The 17,338-nt window shown below is 40.0% G+C and overlaps 1 protein-coding gene across 1 annotated transcript; it reads right to left on the reverse strand.

Annotated features, from left to right (window-relative positions):
• Nucleotides 1-194: 194 nt before the first annotated feature.
• On the reverse strand, nt 195-6,557 carry LOC135486645 (lysosomal-associated transmembrane protein 4A-like). The gene is made up of 7 exons (XM_064769601.1): nt 6,240-6,557; nt 5,742-5,916; nt 5,329-5,405; nt 4,616-4,738; nt 4,052-4,147; nt 3,718-3,825; nt 195-2,824 (listed from the first exon to the last, which is right to left on the reverse strand). The coding sequence occupies exons 1-7, from the start codon at nt 6,339-6,341 to the stop codon at nt 2,732-2,734; spliced, it is 774 nt and encodes a 257-aa protein (XP_064625671.1). The 5' UTR covers nt 6,342-6,557; the 3' UTR covers nt 195-2,731.
• Nucleotides 6,558-17,338: the final 10,781 nt, after the last annotated feature.

The raw sequence follows: 17,338 nt of genomic DNA on the forward strand, positions 1-17,338 counted from the left end.
CGGAGCATACAATACTTTTTGCGCTTTCAAAAAGTTGAGGGCCAGGATGGTAACCTGGGGATGGTAACCAACCAGTCTCTCACCATCCTGAGGAAATCAGTAGCTCATGTTCTCTCTTCCTTCCTTCCGTGTGTGTGTTCTCGTCTGAAGCTGAGGCTAAAGGTAATCTATCAATCACAAAATCAACCACAAGATGATTTAAGAACAGTGTTTATTTTGGTGGACACCAAGCAGAGAGACTGGACATAGGCATTTAAGTCACGCTTTTTACACATTTCCAATGAATTGAAAGGGAAAGAGAAGGGCATCCAGCAAATTTACAGGAGAACCACAACGCTGAAAAATACAAAGTGCTTTCAAAAGGAGAAAAATCTTTTTCAAGGATCTTGATCATCTGGTCATTCAAATCAATGATCAGGGAATACAGAAATGTTAGATATCTATAAAATGGGAAATAAACACATTTCAGTCAAAATTCAGGGGGTAAATTTTGTAAATAAATATCAGAACTTACCACAGCGCAAGACACACGGAGTTACATTTATTCATAACTATGCTTTATATGTATTTGTAAGTCAAATCACGAACAATAATGAATGAATGATTTTCAAATTATATGCACGGCCACTGGTGCTCCACACTACACCAATCTTAGAACTATTAGACATAGATGACTGAACACAGTGATTCTGTCTGGTACCATTCATATGTGCTGTTAGCGTTGGCTCAGTTCATAGGACAAAATTTCTGGACTAGTTTTGACAATGACAAATATTATCTGGATGGGCACACCATCAACAATTTCTCAGATTTTTAGCCAAGACCGGATACTAGTCACAGAAGTGTTATACAATCAACTGAGGGAGACTGGTGCCCAACACAACACTTGATGAAATGATGAATGTGGCTTAAAAAGTGATCAAACATGGATAAGAAGTGAAAATAAAAGGAAAAGAAGAACAAAACATGGAAATATTTTAACAGTGCCATTTTTAAGGATTGAAAGAACTTTTTTTTGGCAAAGTTTCTTCGTTTTGGACATGTTATTTCTTTCACTCTCTGTTTTCTGACCATTTTTTAATTACACAATTGCTTGTGCTGTTTAATAAACCACAAAGCACTCTTGATTATCATAAGAACTTGGCTTGATCACACATGTCATGTTGACAGTGTTCTTCAATTTTAGATAATTTATCTTGAAAAGATGAAGTAACACTAAAATGTCTCCAAAGTTCAAAATCACAGAAACTGATACAAGATCTTGCAGGGAAATAATTTTTTTAGCTGTCCTAAAAATGTAGAATTTGATAGTAAAATTCCCAACACCCTGCATAACAATAAAACTGGAAATGATAATTATGAAATCCCACAACTTAGAATCTAGGCCCTAGAATATGGTAACACAGCATGAGATGCAAAATACTATCTTTAAAGAGCACTAGTACAATGAAGTTGAAATGAATTTCAACAAACAACCATTACTGTGACAATAATATACGTTACTACCTGATCTATGTTAATCTTATCAATACAATGAATCTATATGTGACGTGCTCTGACAAAAGTAGGCGCACGGGGTCAAATGCAGACACTCAGCTAATTCCACAAACTGATCATGCACAAATTACCCATTGTATGGCGTAGGACAAATTATACTTCCTCGAGATATTCAAGGTAAAATATTTTTTCTCCACTTTCCCTTTATTTCTTCCATTTCTTCATACGCAACATGCACCTACTTTGACAGGGCGCTTAACATGCAGTCTAAAGGCGAATAACATGGTCTATCGAAAGCAACAGAAATCTTGCAAAATTCTTGGAATAACATCACTTTTCTATATGACAATAACACGTGCATTGAGAATGAAATGAAGAAGTTAAAAGTCACCCAACACCCCTAATCCTAGCTCAATTGTTCATTTCAATTTATTTCACACACAGTAACACCTCTATTCCAATGACTAGGCTACTTAAAAATATTATGATTCTCCTTACTTATTTATAACCCGCAGATTATTATTGAACAACTGCCAACAAAGGAGCAACAACCAGCATACAAGAATTTTAAATACGCTCCCCCCTCCTCACTCAAAAAGTTGACTTACAGAGAGGAACAGAGAGTATTCATAACCTAAGAATATACCTCTAGTTCCTTGTTTCAAAACTCTTACCTATCACAGACAAAAAAGGACTTCACCTACAGGAACAGTGGCCACAGACGGTTGGAATTCGCCATCATTATTACTTCCAAACCTTCAAACCCTCCTAAACTTTCAGTAGATTAAATCACTTCAAGTCTACAGCAAATATTCTCTCTGAACCACATTTAGTTGAAAGTATTGGACAAAACCTGGTAAATGGGGTATGAAATAAATATTTCTCACCTATCACTAACCCACCTCCAAAAAAAAAAAAACCAGGGAACATAAAGTATGTTGCTGAACATTTGACATGAAGAGGCATAAAACTTTCAATCTACAATAGATTATATTCTTTCTGTAAAGTGCGGCATAATCTTTCAGAAAGATGAGGGAGATCTTTGACCCACACTTTTGTAAGAGGGTCAAAATCTCCATCAGAGTTTTCAAAACGTTTGAAATCATTTTCAGCAAGGTCACATAATTATCAAATTTAATTCTAATACAATTAATTATTGAAATAAAGATAAATACTTTAAACTAGGAATTGATGCACGTCTGAGTGCTGGTGATAAACGTCTTGATTGGTCGTCTTAATTAGCAGCTGTGTAGGGTGGAGGAGGTGGAAGGTGAGACATCTGTACTGGATACTTGATCGCATCTTCGTACTTGGGGGGTAGAAGCATCTGAAAAGGAAATACAGACCACATGAATATCAGAGCAGAAGGCTTTTTAAAATACCCGGTATTGAGTTGAGAACTGAGTGCGAACTAGGTCACAATAGGGTGGTTTCGCAGGCGCACGGATAGCGCGACGTGAACGTTTAGCTAGACGTAACCGTTTTATTTACTGCTGCGTCATTTCTGCGGTTTCGCTGAGCACGAGAAAACGATTACATTTAAGTCTAGGTGGCAACCCGACTTCATTATCTGTTTTTGCCTGCATGGATAGGCGATATCGACTACAAAAGCCAGTTATTTACAGCACAATATTCCTAATAACTATTACAGGTGCTGCTCGGGATGTACGACTTCTGTGTCAGTGAAAACTCGTCAAATTTGCTGTCCGTTTGCGTTTACGTGTATCGAGCCCACTTTCCGTCTTTCCCTCCGTTTACGCGTAGGGACGTTGCGTACGACGTCACGACACCGCAAATAGTGATGACGTCACCGCTGCTAAGTGTTCACGTTACTCTATCCGTGCGCCTGCGAAACCAACCTAATTACAGACTTTTCCAAACACTAATAGGTGATTGTGATGTCATTTGGGAGAAACCGACTACACAGATTGGTACTGACGTCTTCGGGGAAAGTCTCCTCTCTATCTGGTGAAGTACTCAAAGCCAGAACCGAACCCAAGACCACAGTCAGAGAAGACAAACGCTGATGTTAAGCTCCAAAGAACATAAATGGTCTCACTGTGGTGACAAGTGCAACTGATGCATTGTGATACAAAGGAAGAAGTAAATACAGACGTCATATTCATGAACAATGCCCCCCCCCCTCCCAAATGATGAGAAGGAATGGCACAGTTCCATCACAACACAGGGTTAGCTGATAAGGAATCTGGCACTGTTTACCTCAGAATCGGTTCCATGTTCGCCATCCATGTATGTGGTGACAGCCTGTTCAATGTTTCTCCTGCTTAAGTATTTGTAGCAAGCCCAGACAACGCCAATAAAGTAAGCCTGAAATGGAACATACCAGAGTAAGTAAATAAAAAAGTTTACTTGTACTGCGCTACTTCCACCGACAATAAGCTAAAACTGTTCAAAACTTTTCAGTCAGTCAGTGAATCCCTCAGAAAACAAGTCTAAGCAGGTCGCATCAACACAAGTGGCTGGTCTGAAGGAGTGAATGAGAAAGAGACGCAAAGGAGTTGAATGACATTCTCACTTAATTAAAGGAGCTTACCTTCATGGACATCAGTAGGACAAACACCATAATGACTATCAACATGAGCCATTGAGCGTCGAAGTTCAGCAGCTCCTCCTTAAATGGTAGGTTGTCCTGTAACACACAACAACACCGTTAGAAATGACTTTGTTCATACGCCAAAGGTTCCAATACGAGGGCAGCAGTGGTTAAAGGGGTATGATGTATGATGATTCCCGATCGCTGCGTGTTAATTCAAGGTTATGTGTCCACTGGGTGTCTCATATTAGAATAGTACTACAAGGTAGGTGTAGCGTTTCAATCATCGCAAATCTATCAACAAAAGCAAGTCTCTTGGGTGCCGGCACAGCAGTGGTGTGTGTCATTTTCATGGAAACGACCACCAGTGTAAACCAAAAAATGTCCAAGTGTCTATTGCCTCCACCTTCTCAATCAGACTTGACTCGAATCTCCTCTGATTAAAGCAAATTACCGTACAATCCTTGTCAAATCAATAACATCATGCAGGTCATCTGGAGCACCAATGCACCAGGATCTTTTACCCAAATATGCATTTTTTACTAAACAAGACAATATGCTCACCTGCTCTCTGATCCATTGCTTAATGTTGGGCATGTAGGAGAAATAGCACACCACACTGAGACAAGTGATGCAGAAGTCAAACACTTGCAGGCAGAAGAATGGCATCAGGTAACCTGGCTTGGCCTGAAAGTCCAAACACATCTGCATTAAAATCTATAATTTGATGAACTCTCCGTGACTAATCAACAAACTGCCAGCCAGGTCATCTAACTTATCTGATCAGTCGAGCAGTGGTCAGATGAAACAGCAGGTTCTCTCCTCCATGGCACAACCACACCAGGTCAATCAAACTCTTCATTTTTCACCCACAAGGTTATTTCTTTCCCAAGGATCAACGAGGATCACTGAGGCTAGCTAGCAGAATGCTGACAACACTCATAAATGCAAGAAATGTCCAGAACATCTAGGTGCCCTATATCCTCGTCGTAGGCATCCTTGTCAAGGATCTGAGACCAATTTTGAAATCGACAGTGCTACATCCTCTTATTCACACCCTGGCAATTAAAACAAAACAAAGAACCAGATATTACACAGCTAAATTGTTGAGCTGATGCTCCATTTACCATTGAACTGGGCTGCTGGTTGGCAATGGTTGATAATACTTTAGATAAGTACATGAAACACAGAATCGTACTGAGAATGACGGGGAAACATGACACGACAGGGCAGACGGATGCAATTACAACCAGTCCTTCAACTTATAATTTCATTACCTTCAGTGCTCCGTAAACCAACAAGGCTGTGAGCAGGAATGAACACAGAGTGATCAACAGGCCAACATATTTGTCCTCTGAAAAATATCAATAAAATATTAGTATGAAAGAGATCCCCCACACCCCACACACACGCTTGTAGGTTATAACTTTGTTTGCAAATACTCCTTCTAAAATTCTTGGAATGCTGGGGCACCCATTTTAGGGCCATTTTGGCCTTGGGTACTGGAAAATGGAAAGAAGATTGAGGGTACGATGGCTATTTTGGAGGGAACTGACTGCCATGGCAGTGGTTGTACTGGTTAAATTCAAGCCCTCCCATCACCACCATGCCCATGGGATCATTTACTGCAGAAGCCTTTGTCATCAAATACCAATGCAAGGATTCGTGCAATAAACAGAACTGGACATACCAGTTGTCCACTTCCTATCCTGGAACCAGTTCATGTAGGCGTCATCATTCTTGTCATACTCATTCAGGTAGATGTTGACGGTGTCCGAGGTGACAGCTACAGTCCTGTTCGACTGGAGAATCTCTGGGTGAATCATCATCACACCGAACAGTGAGAGGACAATCAGATGCATTGCCTGAAAGTTTAAAGATCAACTATAAATGAGTTTGCTTCAAGGCCCATTCGTAGAAGTTTTGTTGTGGCCCTCTATATCACTTGGTACTTTGTCATCTTCCTCAGACTGGTGTGACAATAAATATATCCACTGAATGATGTCTTGTCTTCTGTTTTCTATTTATCATTGTCGACGATCGGTCATACTCATGGGTCAACGAGACTGAAGAGTTAAGAAAGGAAAAGTAAAATAGGCAAAGAAAAAGCTTCCAGCTTTGTCAGATTTTGTCCTGTTTACAAACCAATTCATGAAGAAATAGAACAACAAAACAAGGCATATCTTACCATGTGCCATAATCCCAGCAAAATCGCCCCAGTTCGGACGTGAACACAGAAACAACACCGATACATATTCGGGTTGTTTTTTTCGGGAGCCGTGAACCTCATTTTTGGTTCGATGGTTTTCTTCTCTTCGCCGAAGACAGGGATCAACTATATCAAAATGGACACTCTATATTGGCTAGATTGTTCGTAAACAATCTATTGCCTAAAAATCAATACACGACGCTTAAAACAGCGAGTTTTAAGGCTAAATTTCCAAAGTATTTAGCTTTTTCCTGGGTTTTGTTTTGAAATAATATGGCTTCTGGGCGAATCACATCCTTGTCTTCCACCGCAAAGTATGTTTCGTTATTTAATCACTCATAAAATGAACAAGATTACAGTACATCATCATCTTTTAAATACATATCATTTTTCATTTCGAAGTAAAAAATCTAAGTGTAGCTGATGATTTCACGAAATAAGGATTTATTTAAAGAACTTTTTTCTTGCGTACTGATTCAGTGACATCATCAATGAATAGTTCTGTTTTCTACCTCTTGGAGGCAACTCAATCGTTTTGGTCGTTGTCGTTTCGGACCCTATTGTCTGTTCCATTCAGACCGGACAAGAACACGTCGATGGTTGTCTTTGGCACCTCATAATCACAGTCGATCCCCAGTTCCAACATAGTCTTGTCTGACATAGCGTACCCAACTGCCACACATTGCATAACATTATTCTAAACAGTAACGAGTATATTTGTTTTATCGATCTGTTTTTTGACGACACAACCAGCTGTGAACAGAGACAATCAATAGCACATCTATACTATACCAAACCAGTATAGGCCTAGGCTTGGCAAAAATGTGTGTTTGTGGACACATCAGCCCGAACATTGGGACTGATGACAAACTCCATCTGGGACAGGATTGCATGAACTGAGTATCGTCCTGTGATCTGTGCTTGGTCTCTCTAGCCATCATCTCATGGTGTCTTTAACTCAAGCCCAATAATGCTGCCTTTAACAGAAGCAATATGCTCCATTTGTAAAGGTGGTGCGTGTCTGCGTGGGGAAGGAGGGGGGGTCCGATCCACTGTGCCCGCGGAGTGTGCACGCCGGCGCCTGTGAGCAATGATTATTGGTGTGGAGAAGGAGGGGCGCAGTACACCACTTTTCCACCAAAGTCTGTAAGAGAAACGAGTTTTTCGGGGACCTGGGGGGGGGGGCATGAAACCCCACTTTTACGGCGGCCCCGCGGTTCAAGATTCATAACAGACAAGAAGGGGAGCGACCAGGGCAAATGTTTAGTTCAACATGTATAAGAAGGTGGCAGCATGAGACGTCATTGACTTCATAGAGCGGAGTGACGACATTCTGTCCCATCACGCATGTCGCCCGAGAACGATAACCACCCTCGCAATCAGACCACAGAGTAGTTGGGGAGGGTGCTGCAAGCTCTCTAAGAATCCCAGGCCGTAGTAAATTTTAAAATGTACCTGCCGTTTACGAAGTGAAAGGGGCAGGGAGGAACTTTCCTATACACAATATTATGAGTCGTATAGGGATGCGAGAATAAGCTTACTGGCTCTAGACACTTTTTTTCCAGAGAGAAACACAAACTGGCTACATGGTGACAGATAAATTAATTGCCGTGTTTACAGAACAGCGTAGTCTAACGTCGTATGTGGCAAGAACGCCGACTGAAAAATACAAAACAGTAGTCTTTATTTCTTTTGATATGATAACATGTATCAGGCTATATCGTTCTGAAATGACCATATTAGGGAAAACATGCCTGAACAACCGTAAAATACTGCGCCATGCCCAATAAACTTGCATTCGACGGAAAAAAATATGCGTTAAAAATTTGGCTGATTGTCTGTTTCCGTCTGCTAGGAGATTCGCCTTCACGTCCTTGTCGCCGAACGGATGTGCTAAGCTGCTTACCAGCTCTCTCCGTAATCCCCTACAGGTTATGACTTTCACCGTACATTTCACACTAATCACCTAATAAATCTTTCCATATTAGCTCTGAAATATGTAATTTCGCGGACCATGCCTGATGACTACCCGAGCTTGAAAACCACGATCGAGTTTCCTGACTGCTGTTCGTGAAGGAACAGGGTACTTTGTCTTCGCAAATCGCAATTAAGATGCAGTTACCGAATGAAACGGATCGATATAAGGTGTTACATTCTAACACGAGGTGGCGCCGACTTTATCTAAAGATTGTATGAACAGAGCGATTATCACCATCACTGCAAGCATTCTGTGTTTGAACTATTTTCACCAATTAAGCCTTACCAAACCGCTGCCGCCAAATTGAGGCACAGTGCATTACAATTTACACTGAAAGGTACGAAGGTCTTTTGAAAAGGACCGATGGTGTACACACAATAGGCTTGTGACACCGATAGAAACCGATTCAACATTTTGCTATTATAGTATTTTCCATCTTGAGCTTATTGAATGCAATATCATCTCAGACACATGTCCGTGATTTCATCGAATGAAAGGGAAGACATGCGTGAACGCCGAAGCTGCAAAAGATACAAAGGACAGACAATTGGATAGTATAGTCAGGCGATTGTCATTGTTGCTCATGAAGAAATATCTATTGAATTGCTGTATGTCACCATTTAATACTCTTTGATGAAATTTATCTCATCACTGGTGAGATTTCCTTTGAATTCGAGAAAGAATGATAGAGAGGTTTAGATTTTGATCAGAGAACGTTGATTAAAACGTACTCAGCAGTTAATCCTTGTAAAGCGCAGGTAATTTTTGCTTCACAACGCTGTTATATCGTTGTGGTATCAGCTCTATTGATAGGTATATTCCTCCATGTCTAAACAACATTCATTTCCAATGAGGACGTCAAACTGGAAACCTAGCTCACTACATGTACTTATATTGTGCTTGAAAGTTCACATACATCCTTATCAATTTTTTTGCGAGTTTTTCTGTTATGTGGACCGTTCCTGGAGAGACACAATTGCCTGATCATCCCCAACGGACCCTCGATATGCTTCTATCGGTGCTTGGGAACAATTGAAATAATGTCCGTAACCTATCAACGGTCAATTGAAGCAAACACAAGATGTCTGCCTTGCGGAAAGATACTGTTCATGCGAGTGGTCACCACTGCTGGACATCATTGCTCCAAGACAAAGAAGGTGGATATTTTGACCCTACGATGGGAGTGGTCCAGTTCCATAGGATTCTCTCTCTTTTTCCTGGACACGTTGAAGTGGCTGGGAGAGGAAAAAAATCATGAAGCACACACGCAACGAGTAGACTCTCTGGGTGTTTGTCATGAAGTGGAATGCGGGCTTTCATGGTCGTATCGCCTGATCAGAAGACCAAAAGATCAAATGTCAAGGTCACTCTTTGAGAGGAAAGGATAAGGTCAAGGGCAAATGTCCCTCTTACGTGAGAACAACTGATGTCATGAAGTGGAATGGCTGTCTTGGTTGTTTCGCCTCATCACAACACCAGCGACAAAAGGGAAATGATAAGGTCAAGGTCAGATATGCTCCTGACCACCGAACATTTAACTGGACTTTCACTTTTCAAGACAAGTCTGTCAACACAGGTTGTTACTTACGCGGGAAAAGTCCGTTTAGTTCAATACATAACCGCGGACCTGTACACATCTTTAGGTCCGTGATGTAAAGGTATATATACATGTATACCGGTACATGGAAGTACATTCCCGGGGTTTTTTTGGTGGCTAATAAAGGATGTCTCTCGACCAAGTTGGGTCAGATGGGAACAAGTTAGTAAGGAACCAACATATGTTATTTTCACATCCAGCAAGCAAAATACTTTTGTCGGGAAAAGAACATTTGGGGGGGGGGGGGGGCGAAAAGCATACCTTATTCTTATCTATATCACCTCAATTTAGGAGAGAATTTTCCCTTACGCTCAGGCCTGTAGTGAATTGATGAACTGAATGTTCGTTTTACCGGAGATCGAATTCTATTGATTTACTCCGGAAGGTACTCTAAACAAGATAATCTACGCATTATTCTGAGAGGGCAGATGGCAAAGATACGTGGAAATGTGAATGTGCGAGTGAGTTTGTCAATGCGACGTGCGACGTAATCGCTGCTATTGTCATTTAGTATATATTTTGAGACGAATAGGTATTGGGCATGTATACTGTAGTGAAACCTGAATCTATGACATACTTCTTTCTTTATATCTTAAATCTTTATAAAAAGATAGTGATCGATGAAAATGGATGTGTTCTTCATACATATACATGTATGTATAATCGCCCATTAAAAACCTTTCCCCTCTACTTCTTTTATTTATCAAATATATTAATTTAGAAATCTTCTTTGAAAATATCTTGCAAAATGATGTTGCGAAATGTGCCAGACTTGTTATACACAGTCAAAGAAAATTCTGGCATTTCGTGTCAGCATCAGGTTTTCGAAAGGTGTTAGTTTTACGCTATAGAATGATGAAACACCAAAATTCTAAGAACTCTGACGATCCCTATACACGCGTACGCACAGGATCTTCACTCCGAACGCAGGATGCCGCATCCCCTGCCTACTCGTGGTTTGGTTTGCTACGAATATTGTGACAAATGTACGGGAGAAATATCCACATATACACCTTACTCTTAAATAATAGCGAGACAATTTGCTGCTTAAATTTGATACATGTACATGTATCTTCATACCGATTTATCGGCGTTTTGCGCCAATCCGAAAAATCGATGGACCGACGCACAACGACGATGGATCGGCATACGTGCGTCGTCTATGATTATCAATGCGTGACAGAGATTCCCAGTGTTTTAAACATACATAATTTCTTCATCATCCTCCAGTTCTGCAGTCTCAACATGCGATTCCGTGACATAACACGTCCATCGGTGTTTAATGATAAAACATTAGCTTCAGGATTTACCATCTCGAAACATGAATGTCATTAATTGAATAATTGCTTGAATCCACTGTCATGGAAATCCATCTTTTAGACACAATACATAGAGAGAAGCATAGGTAGACAAAGAGGGACAGAGATTAAAATAGATGAGTTGGGTAGAAGCAGAGGTGCAGATGCCACAGAAAAATATAGGCTGAAATAGAGGAGTACAGTGCATGGGAAGCCAACTGCCACAGAACTAGAGGTGACGGCTTCCTACATATTATTTAAAATTGGTATGCCGCATATTTATTGTGAAATTCGTTCTGGTTGGTGGACGCTGATCGACAGTTTTTCGTAGGCCAATGGGAAAGCCCCTAACAAATTTGTCAAATTGGCTCAGATTTGTTATGTATTATTATATTCTCCTTCCTCTGATCTTATTTTTATCACCAGATGAGATGATTCCAACATTGGGTTAATATGAAGTTTACCTGAATTCTATGTGTTATATTACAATCATTGTGAAGATAATTACGGCCAACTTCAGGTGGAATTAACATGATATTAAATTCCATCGAAAGAAAGCATCCAAGTATGTACATCTGATGTGTACTTCATTGCTTAATTGCACGTAAATGTTCTTCCGTAGTCAACTGAAACTGACATGGATCTGAAATATCACATACCCTCCTCCTTATCGCTGGCAATCATCCAGCTCGTGTTGATTCGTGTTTTGCCCTACAGAAATGGAAGTCAGTCGATTTATTCTATACAAACCATCAAAGTAATAAACTCGTATTATGAATATCATGATATGGATTAGCCCAGGATAAAAAATTGTATGCTTATGATGTTCACCGTCATGCAGATGTGCATTGGTTTCAAGCCGAATCGGCGCTGGCACAAGCGTCTTGAAATTCCTACACCATACACAAAAATTATATTTCCAGAGCAGCGTAAATGTATCATTGAAATTTACGAAGATGGTATGGGAGATCGTCATCCTTCACTCTTAGAATTGACGAGTAAAATAACTATTGCATTAATTTTGGCTCCTCTGGTGCGTGGTTGCACCGACTGTGAAATAAGTTTTTTTAACTCCCGAATACAAATACTTATTCCACATGATCAATTTATATGTTGCTTCCAATAACTTTGAGGGGGAACAATCCTCCAAGGTCACCAAAAAAACATGTATACGTAATGATTCATGTTATGCCAACAGCTACAGGAGTTGAATTTTGACCTTATCATGAGAGCGACCACTCTGCAATGGACAATGTACGATAAATAATGAAGGGTTCACAGAAATACGATAACGTCCCCCAGTGTTTGTTGAAATGCTCCTTTGAAGCATAGCGTGTCTCGGAGTTCACACGTTCTCTTCCTCAATCAAACTGGCTCATAATTAACTCAAATCACAACGGGATACATTATGCCAGTGGTGTCACCCCTCACAAAAGGGCAAAATCACTATCAACAGGATTTCAGCTCGAATTTGGCCCCGGGAATCATCGCATCGTGCAGGAAATGATATACCCGAGTCTAGTCAACAATCTCTTTGGAAGGGGGATAATTTTCATCATGCAGATGTTAGGTTCAGATTGAAGCCCGGGTCACGGAAAGTTAACAAATTTGGAATAGAAATCAACAGAGTTCAAACAGTGTCACGATAAATTTGATGGTATTCAAATGAAAGGCATTCTACAGATACTCGTTTTCAATAAACTCTGCCTCTCGATATTTTCAATATTTTGTAATGACGAAGTGGTGAGAAAAAAACCTGAATCTCAGGATGTCTGCAGATGAACCACAGTCGTTTCACACACCATAAATGGATTTCCATCAACTGGCTTTGACACTGAAGTCACCCCTCGTGGTTGGAACTCCGCAAAAGGTCGATGCGGAAATTTGAAACCACCGGCAGGGCTGCGATCTGAGTGGCCATCAAAGTGCAAGCATCTGCCAGCTAGCTAATGAACCTGTGTGCAAGTCTTCAATTACTTGGACACGATATTGGCTACCTATCGATCACCATTGTTATCAGCGACTACGGGAGACTGCAACAGGTCACACTGACACAGAGCGACCCTAGCTCAACTAATCTCATCACTAGCATATCACATCAACCGCATGCAATAAATTTTCTTTCAGGAAAAAATAGCAAAAAAATGCTGGTGATATTCTCGAGAGTTGCTGTGAAAGGGTAACTGGGCATCGGACACAAACGCGTAACAAGATAATGGCAACCATTCTTCTCACACCAGGAGCACCGTATGAGGGGGGGGGGGGGGCATAGAAAAATTCACATGTAGAATACACGTTTAGTTTATGTCCGATACCCAGGTGCCTGTTGAGTGTGCTTTAAGAGAGACAAGGCAGAGTCAACAGACATTTCCTGAACTATATACCTTCTAATCATCACTTTACATAAATAGGTTGGCGATAGGCCGCGTGCTTTTCTTTCCTCGTGACAATATACAGCAAAATACATGTAGTTACAACCCCATAATCGCGCTATAATTCCATAATGAGATCACGGTGACTTGCGTCCAGTCTTTTTATCCCCTACTAAGGCCAAGGGCAGACAATGGGGAATTGGTGCAGCAACATCCCATTGTTGAAACTTTTTTGTAACATTGGTACCTCAACTCTATTTCATAGCACCCCAACACAGAGAAGGGTGCCAATGCTGCACCTTGGGTGGCGCAGAAGGTGCCATACGCATGAAACGCCCTTTCTGGCACGCCTGTTTTAACACAATCATATTCACCACGCATGTAATCCAGTTTAACTTGAAATAAGAAAATACTCAAGATTATTTAAATAGCATCCCGCGAAGTTACTATTTATAGCTCACAAGGTCATTTGCATAAGATATTGATGACGTTTTAGTCACGTGACAGTCGGACATCGACACTTATTTCTACGAATTTGAGCTTATTTCAAAGTCAGTTATCTTTGACCCTGCATTGTTTTTAGCATGAATGATACCATAGAGTCAGAGAGAGAAATATTCAGAACAATTATGTAGTATTTCCAACACTCGGACATGTGCCAGACTAAATCTAACTGCCCCAGTTAGAAAGCCTGAATCCATTACGAAACCGCATGTTTGTCCGACATTGCCTGTAATTCAGCGATGGGGAAATAGAGGGCAGCAGCTGCAGTGACGTCATCTTCGCGGAATGCTATTCTCGGTAATCTTTGGTGACATTTTCGTTAAACATTGACAGTTTTTTTAAATGTATTGTTTTCGAGGATTCCCGGCCGAATATTATCAACATCAGATTTTTGTAAGATCAGCAGTGTTTTAGCACAAAATTATCCTAACAAAAAATAATTCAGTTCATCTGAATAGACTGTGACCGCATCAGAACGCCATAAGGGTGTCTCTCCCATAGCTGCAAAGAACATAAAGCTATAAAATGTGCTTTTCAGGATTGCCCATCTCATTAACTTCCAGCATTATCTAAAACTTTGACACATAATATGATATAAAACAACATCAATAGTAAAATATTCGGATGCAAAATTGAGTGACTTCTGATAAATCGGTTGCCATGCCAACGGGCTCTTTTAAGCGTGTAAATCGTATGTTTGTCATTCATTGTATATTGTTTTATGATTTTACCTTTGTCACTGTGCTTGCAATTGCAGAAGCCTACATGAAAGAGAAGAGGTCCTTTATATATTTTTTTTATAATACCAAGGCCGACTTTGGAAAATCGTGCGTACGTACTAAATGAACAGACCCTATAACCTATCCAAAAACAACAACATTGGCAAGGTATATTGCAAACCTTTCTTCGTGGGTTTTATGCTTTGCTTCCCCATTTTTAATATATTACGAAACGAGTCGTTGCAATGAATTAGCCCTGTATTGAAAATATTGGTTATAAACAGATCACGAATGATTCTTTAGTTCAACCGTTTTTCACATGATCAGAACAGAATTTCTCCAAATTCTTGCCATTCACAAACGGCTTATTTCAGCTCCTATTCAAAATTTCTTCTTTGGGCTCAGAATGGAAATCCCTTACAGTAATATTTGAAAAAAACTAACAAAACGTGCCCGATTTTCAACAGGTATGTTTTTGTCTTAGGCATAAGTTATCTATCCCTTATGAAAATACGTTTCCCTTTCCCTGTTCGCTAAAATGTAAACCGTTGAGGTCTCTATGAGCGGCCCAGTTGCCGTGCAAGGGGTCATCAGACTACTAGGGTCACGGGGTACTGGTAAATCTTTGAAAAAATAGTGAAGTAACCCCGATCAATGTCACATTGTCCTGGTAAGGTTTCAATGGCTCAAATTACTACCAAGTATACTGTTGTTTCGATGGTTTACAACTATTTTGATAGCAAGAGCGAAGAAACTTACTATTATACAGGCCCCCTATACAGAATTAATGAATGCAGTACATGTAGCCTGCACCTCGTATATCTGAAAAAGAAAATAGAATCGTTTTTGGCAGATCTTAACTGCCCTATTCATTTACACCCCATATACATGTAACTTGGACATTGTAATCATATGAAAATAACACTGGTTGGATTCAGGAGAAGAAAACACATTGATACTGACTATATATAGATAATACAATTTTAGATTATATTCTAAAACACTAGAATCCTTGTTTAACAACAGATTGTTATGCATGCATTAATGTTCATGTACATTGTATCAAAAACAATAGGTTTAAACTATTTATCATTTTTAACTGAACCTAAATACTTTGACGCCGTTTTCGTGATCGCTGCATGTAGTCCGCAACGAAGCTTGACTTTGCCCAGCGATACAGTCGCCGACAGACACATCAACTGAAGAAGTGTCACATAAAACTGAATCAATTACAATGTAGTAGTTTTTGTTTATCTTAACGAGAACAGATGAAATGGCTGAGTGTGAATCTTCACTAATTGTCCCCGGTGACTGACGACGCGATGCCCTTGGAGACTGACAATACGCGTATAGCTTCTAAGTTCCAGATGATCAACGCTGTATGACGTCAACACAACACCATCACGGGGATAGATAATTATATATTTGTATTGAATAAGTATGTGACAGAATCAAGGGTGGATTAATTACAGTTACAAGGGGCTGAATATGCTATTCGAGATAATGACTGACAAGGATGGTTACATAAAGTTAAATCGAATTATTTTTCATGACCACAGTACCCATTTAAAGGGAAATTTGATGTCATCGACGTGGTCGGAAAAACTGATGTAACCTCTTAAATGTTCCCCTTTGATTGGAATGAGTGTCCTACATGTCCTACCCTATTGTATAGTGACGGATTGAGATAGTTCTATAGCGACTCGTGACGTTCAATACCTCACATAGAATACTCTAGTCACTTTACAGCACGGTATCCATGTACATGTACATGTATATTGAAAACCACTGAATCTAGATATTTACGCACATTTGTGTGAGAAGAACACATCACTATATTTATTATTCTCAAAACCACTATTTGTACTGCATTTTGCCACTTGATGGCAACAGAAACCTACAGATACTGAGCTTCAGGGCCTTTCAGTCGGTAAGTATTATAGAACTCAGTGATGTTTCACAAGGGGAGGAGGACGCAACGGACCCTGGTCAATCGAGAATGAGACCTGGCATAATGTCTTCATGAAGAGACATGCGTGTTTTATGAATGATCAGCTGATCATTCATAAAACGCGTAGTACATGCACGTGTTCGGACTATTTGCCAAACCCAAACTAAATATTTGAAACGTTTGCCTAATATTGAAGACAAAATACTTTTAGGAAACGTGCATCAACACATTTTCAACACTTAAAACACAGATTTGTTAGTCCCTTTATAACTTATACAAACACTTAAATAAATTCTGGTTTAGAATTTCAAATATACGAGTTTACTAGAATAGCCTGGAACATTTTTTTGGTTTTGCGATTATTTTAGGATGATCCGTTGCGAAAATATTTTTTCCAGAAAATACATTTCGATTACTTATATCGACCTGCGGTCAACTTAAAGGTCTTGAGGAGTCTATAGTACTTACGTACACACCTGATGGGCCAATTACATTAGGGGGATAGTCTACATTCAAGAAGCTCTTTGGCCATGATGATACCTAATCCGCCTTGGCATGTAATTATCAAGTAGGCCTTCGCTATTGTCCTCTGTCATGCCGATGCCTGTTTAAGTCATTCCGCTCTCACCAAGTACTACATAATATTACGGTTCCCATTC

Source organism: Lineus longissimus, chromosome 4 (genome assembly GCF_910592395.1).
Source record: "Lineus longissimus chromosome 4, tnLinLong1.2, whole genome shotgun sequence".
Lineage (NCBI taxonomy): Eukaryota > Metazoa > Nemertea > Pilidiophora > Heteronemertea > Lineidae > Lineus > Lineus longissimus.

Coding starts and splice junctions, on each gene's coding strand:
- LOC135486645 (XM_064769601.1), bottom strand. CDS start 6,341: ATGAGGTTCACGGCTCCCGAAAAAAACAACCCGAATATGTATCGGTGT. Junction 3,826..4,051: donor TCCTACTGATGTCCATGAAG/GTAAGCTCCTTT, acceptor GTTCCATTTCAG/GCTTACTTTATTGGCGTTGT. Junction 2,825..3,717: donor AACATGGAACCGATTCTGAG/GTAAACAGTGCC, acceptor TTTCCTTTTCAG/ATGCTTCTACCCCCCAAGTA.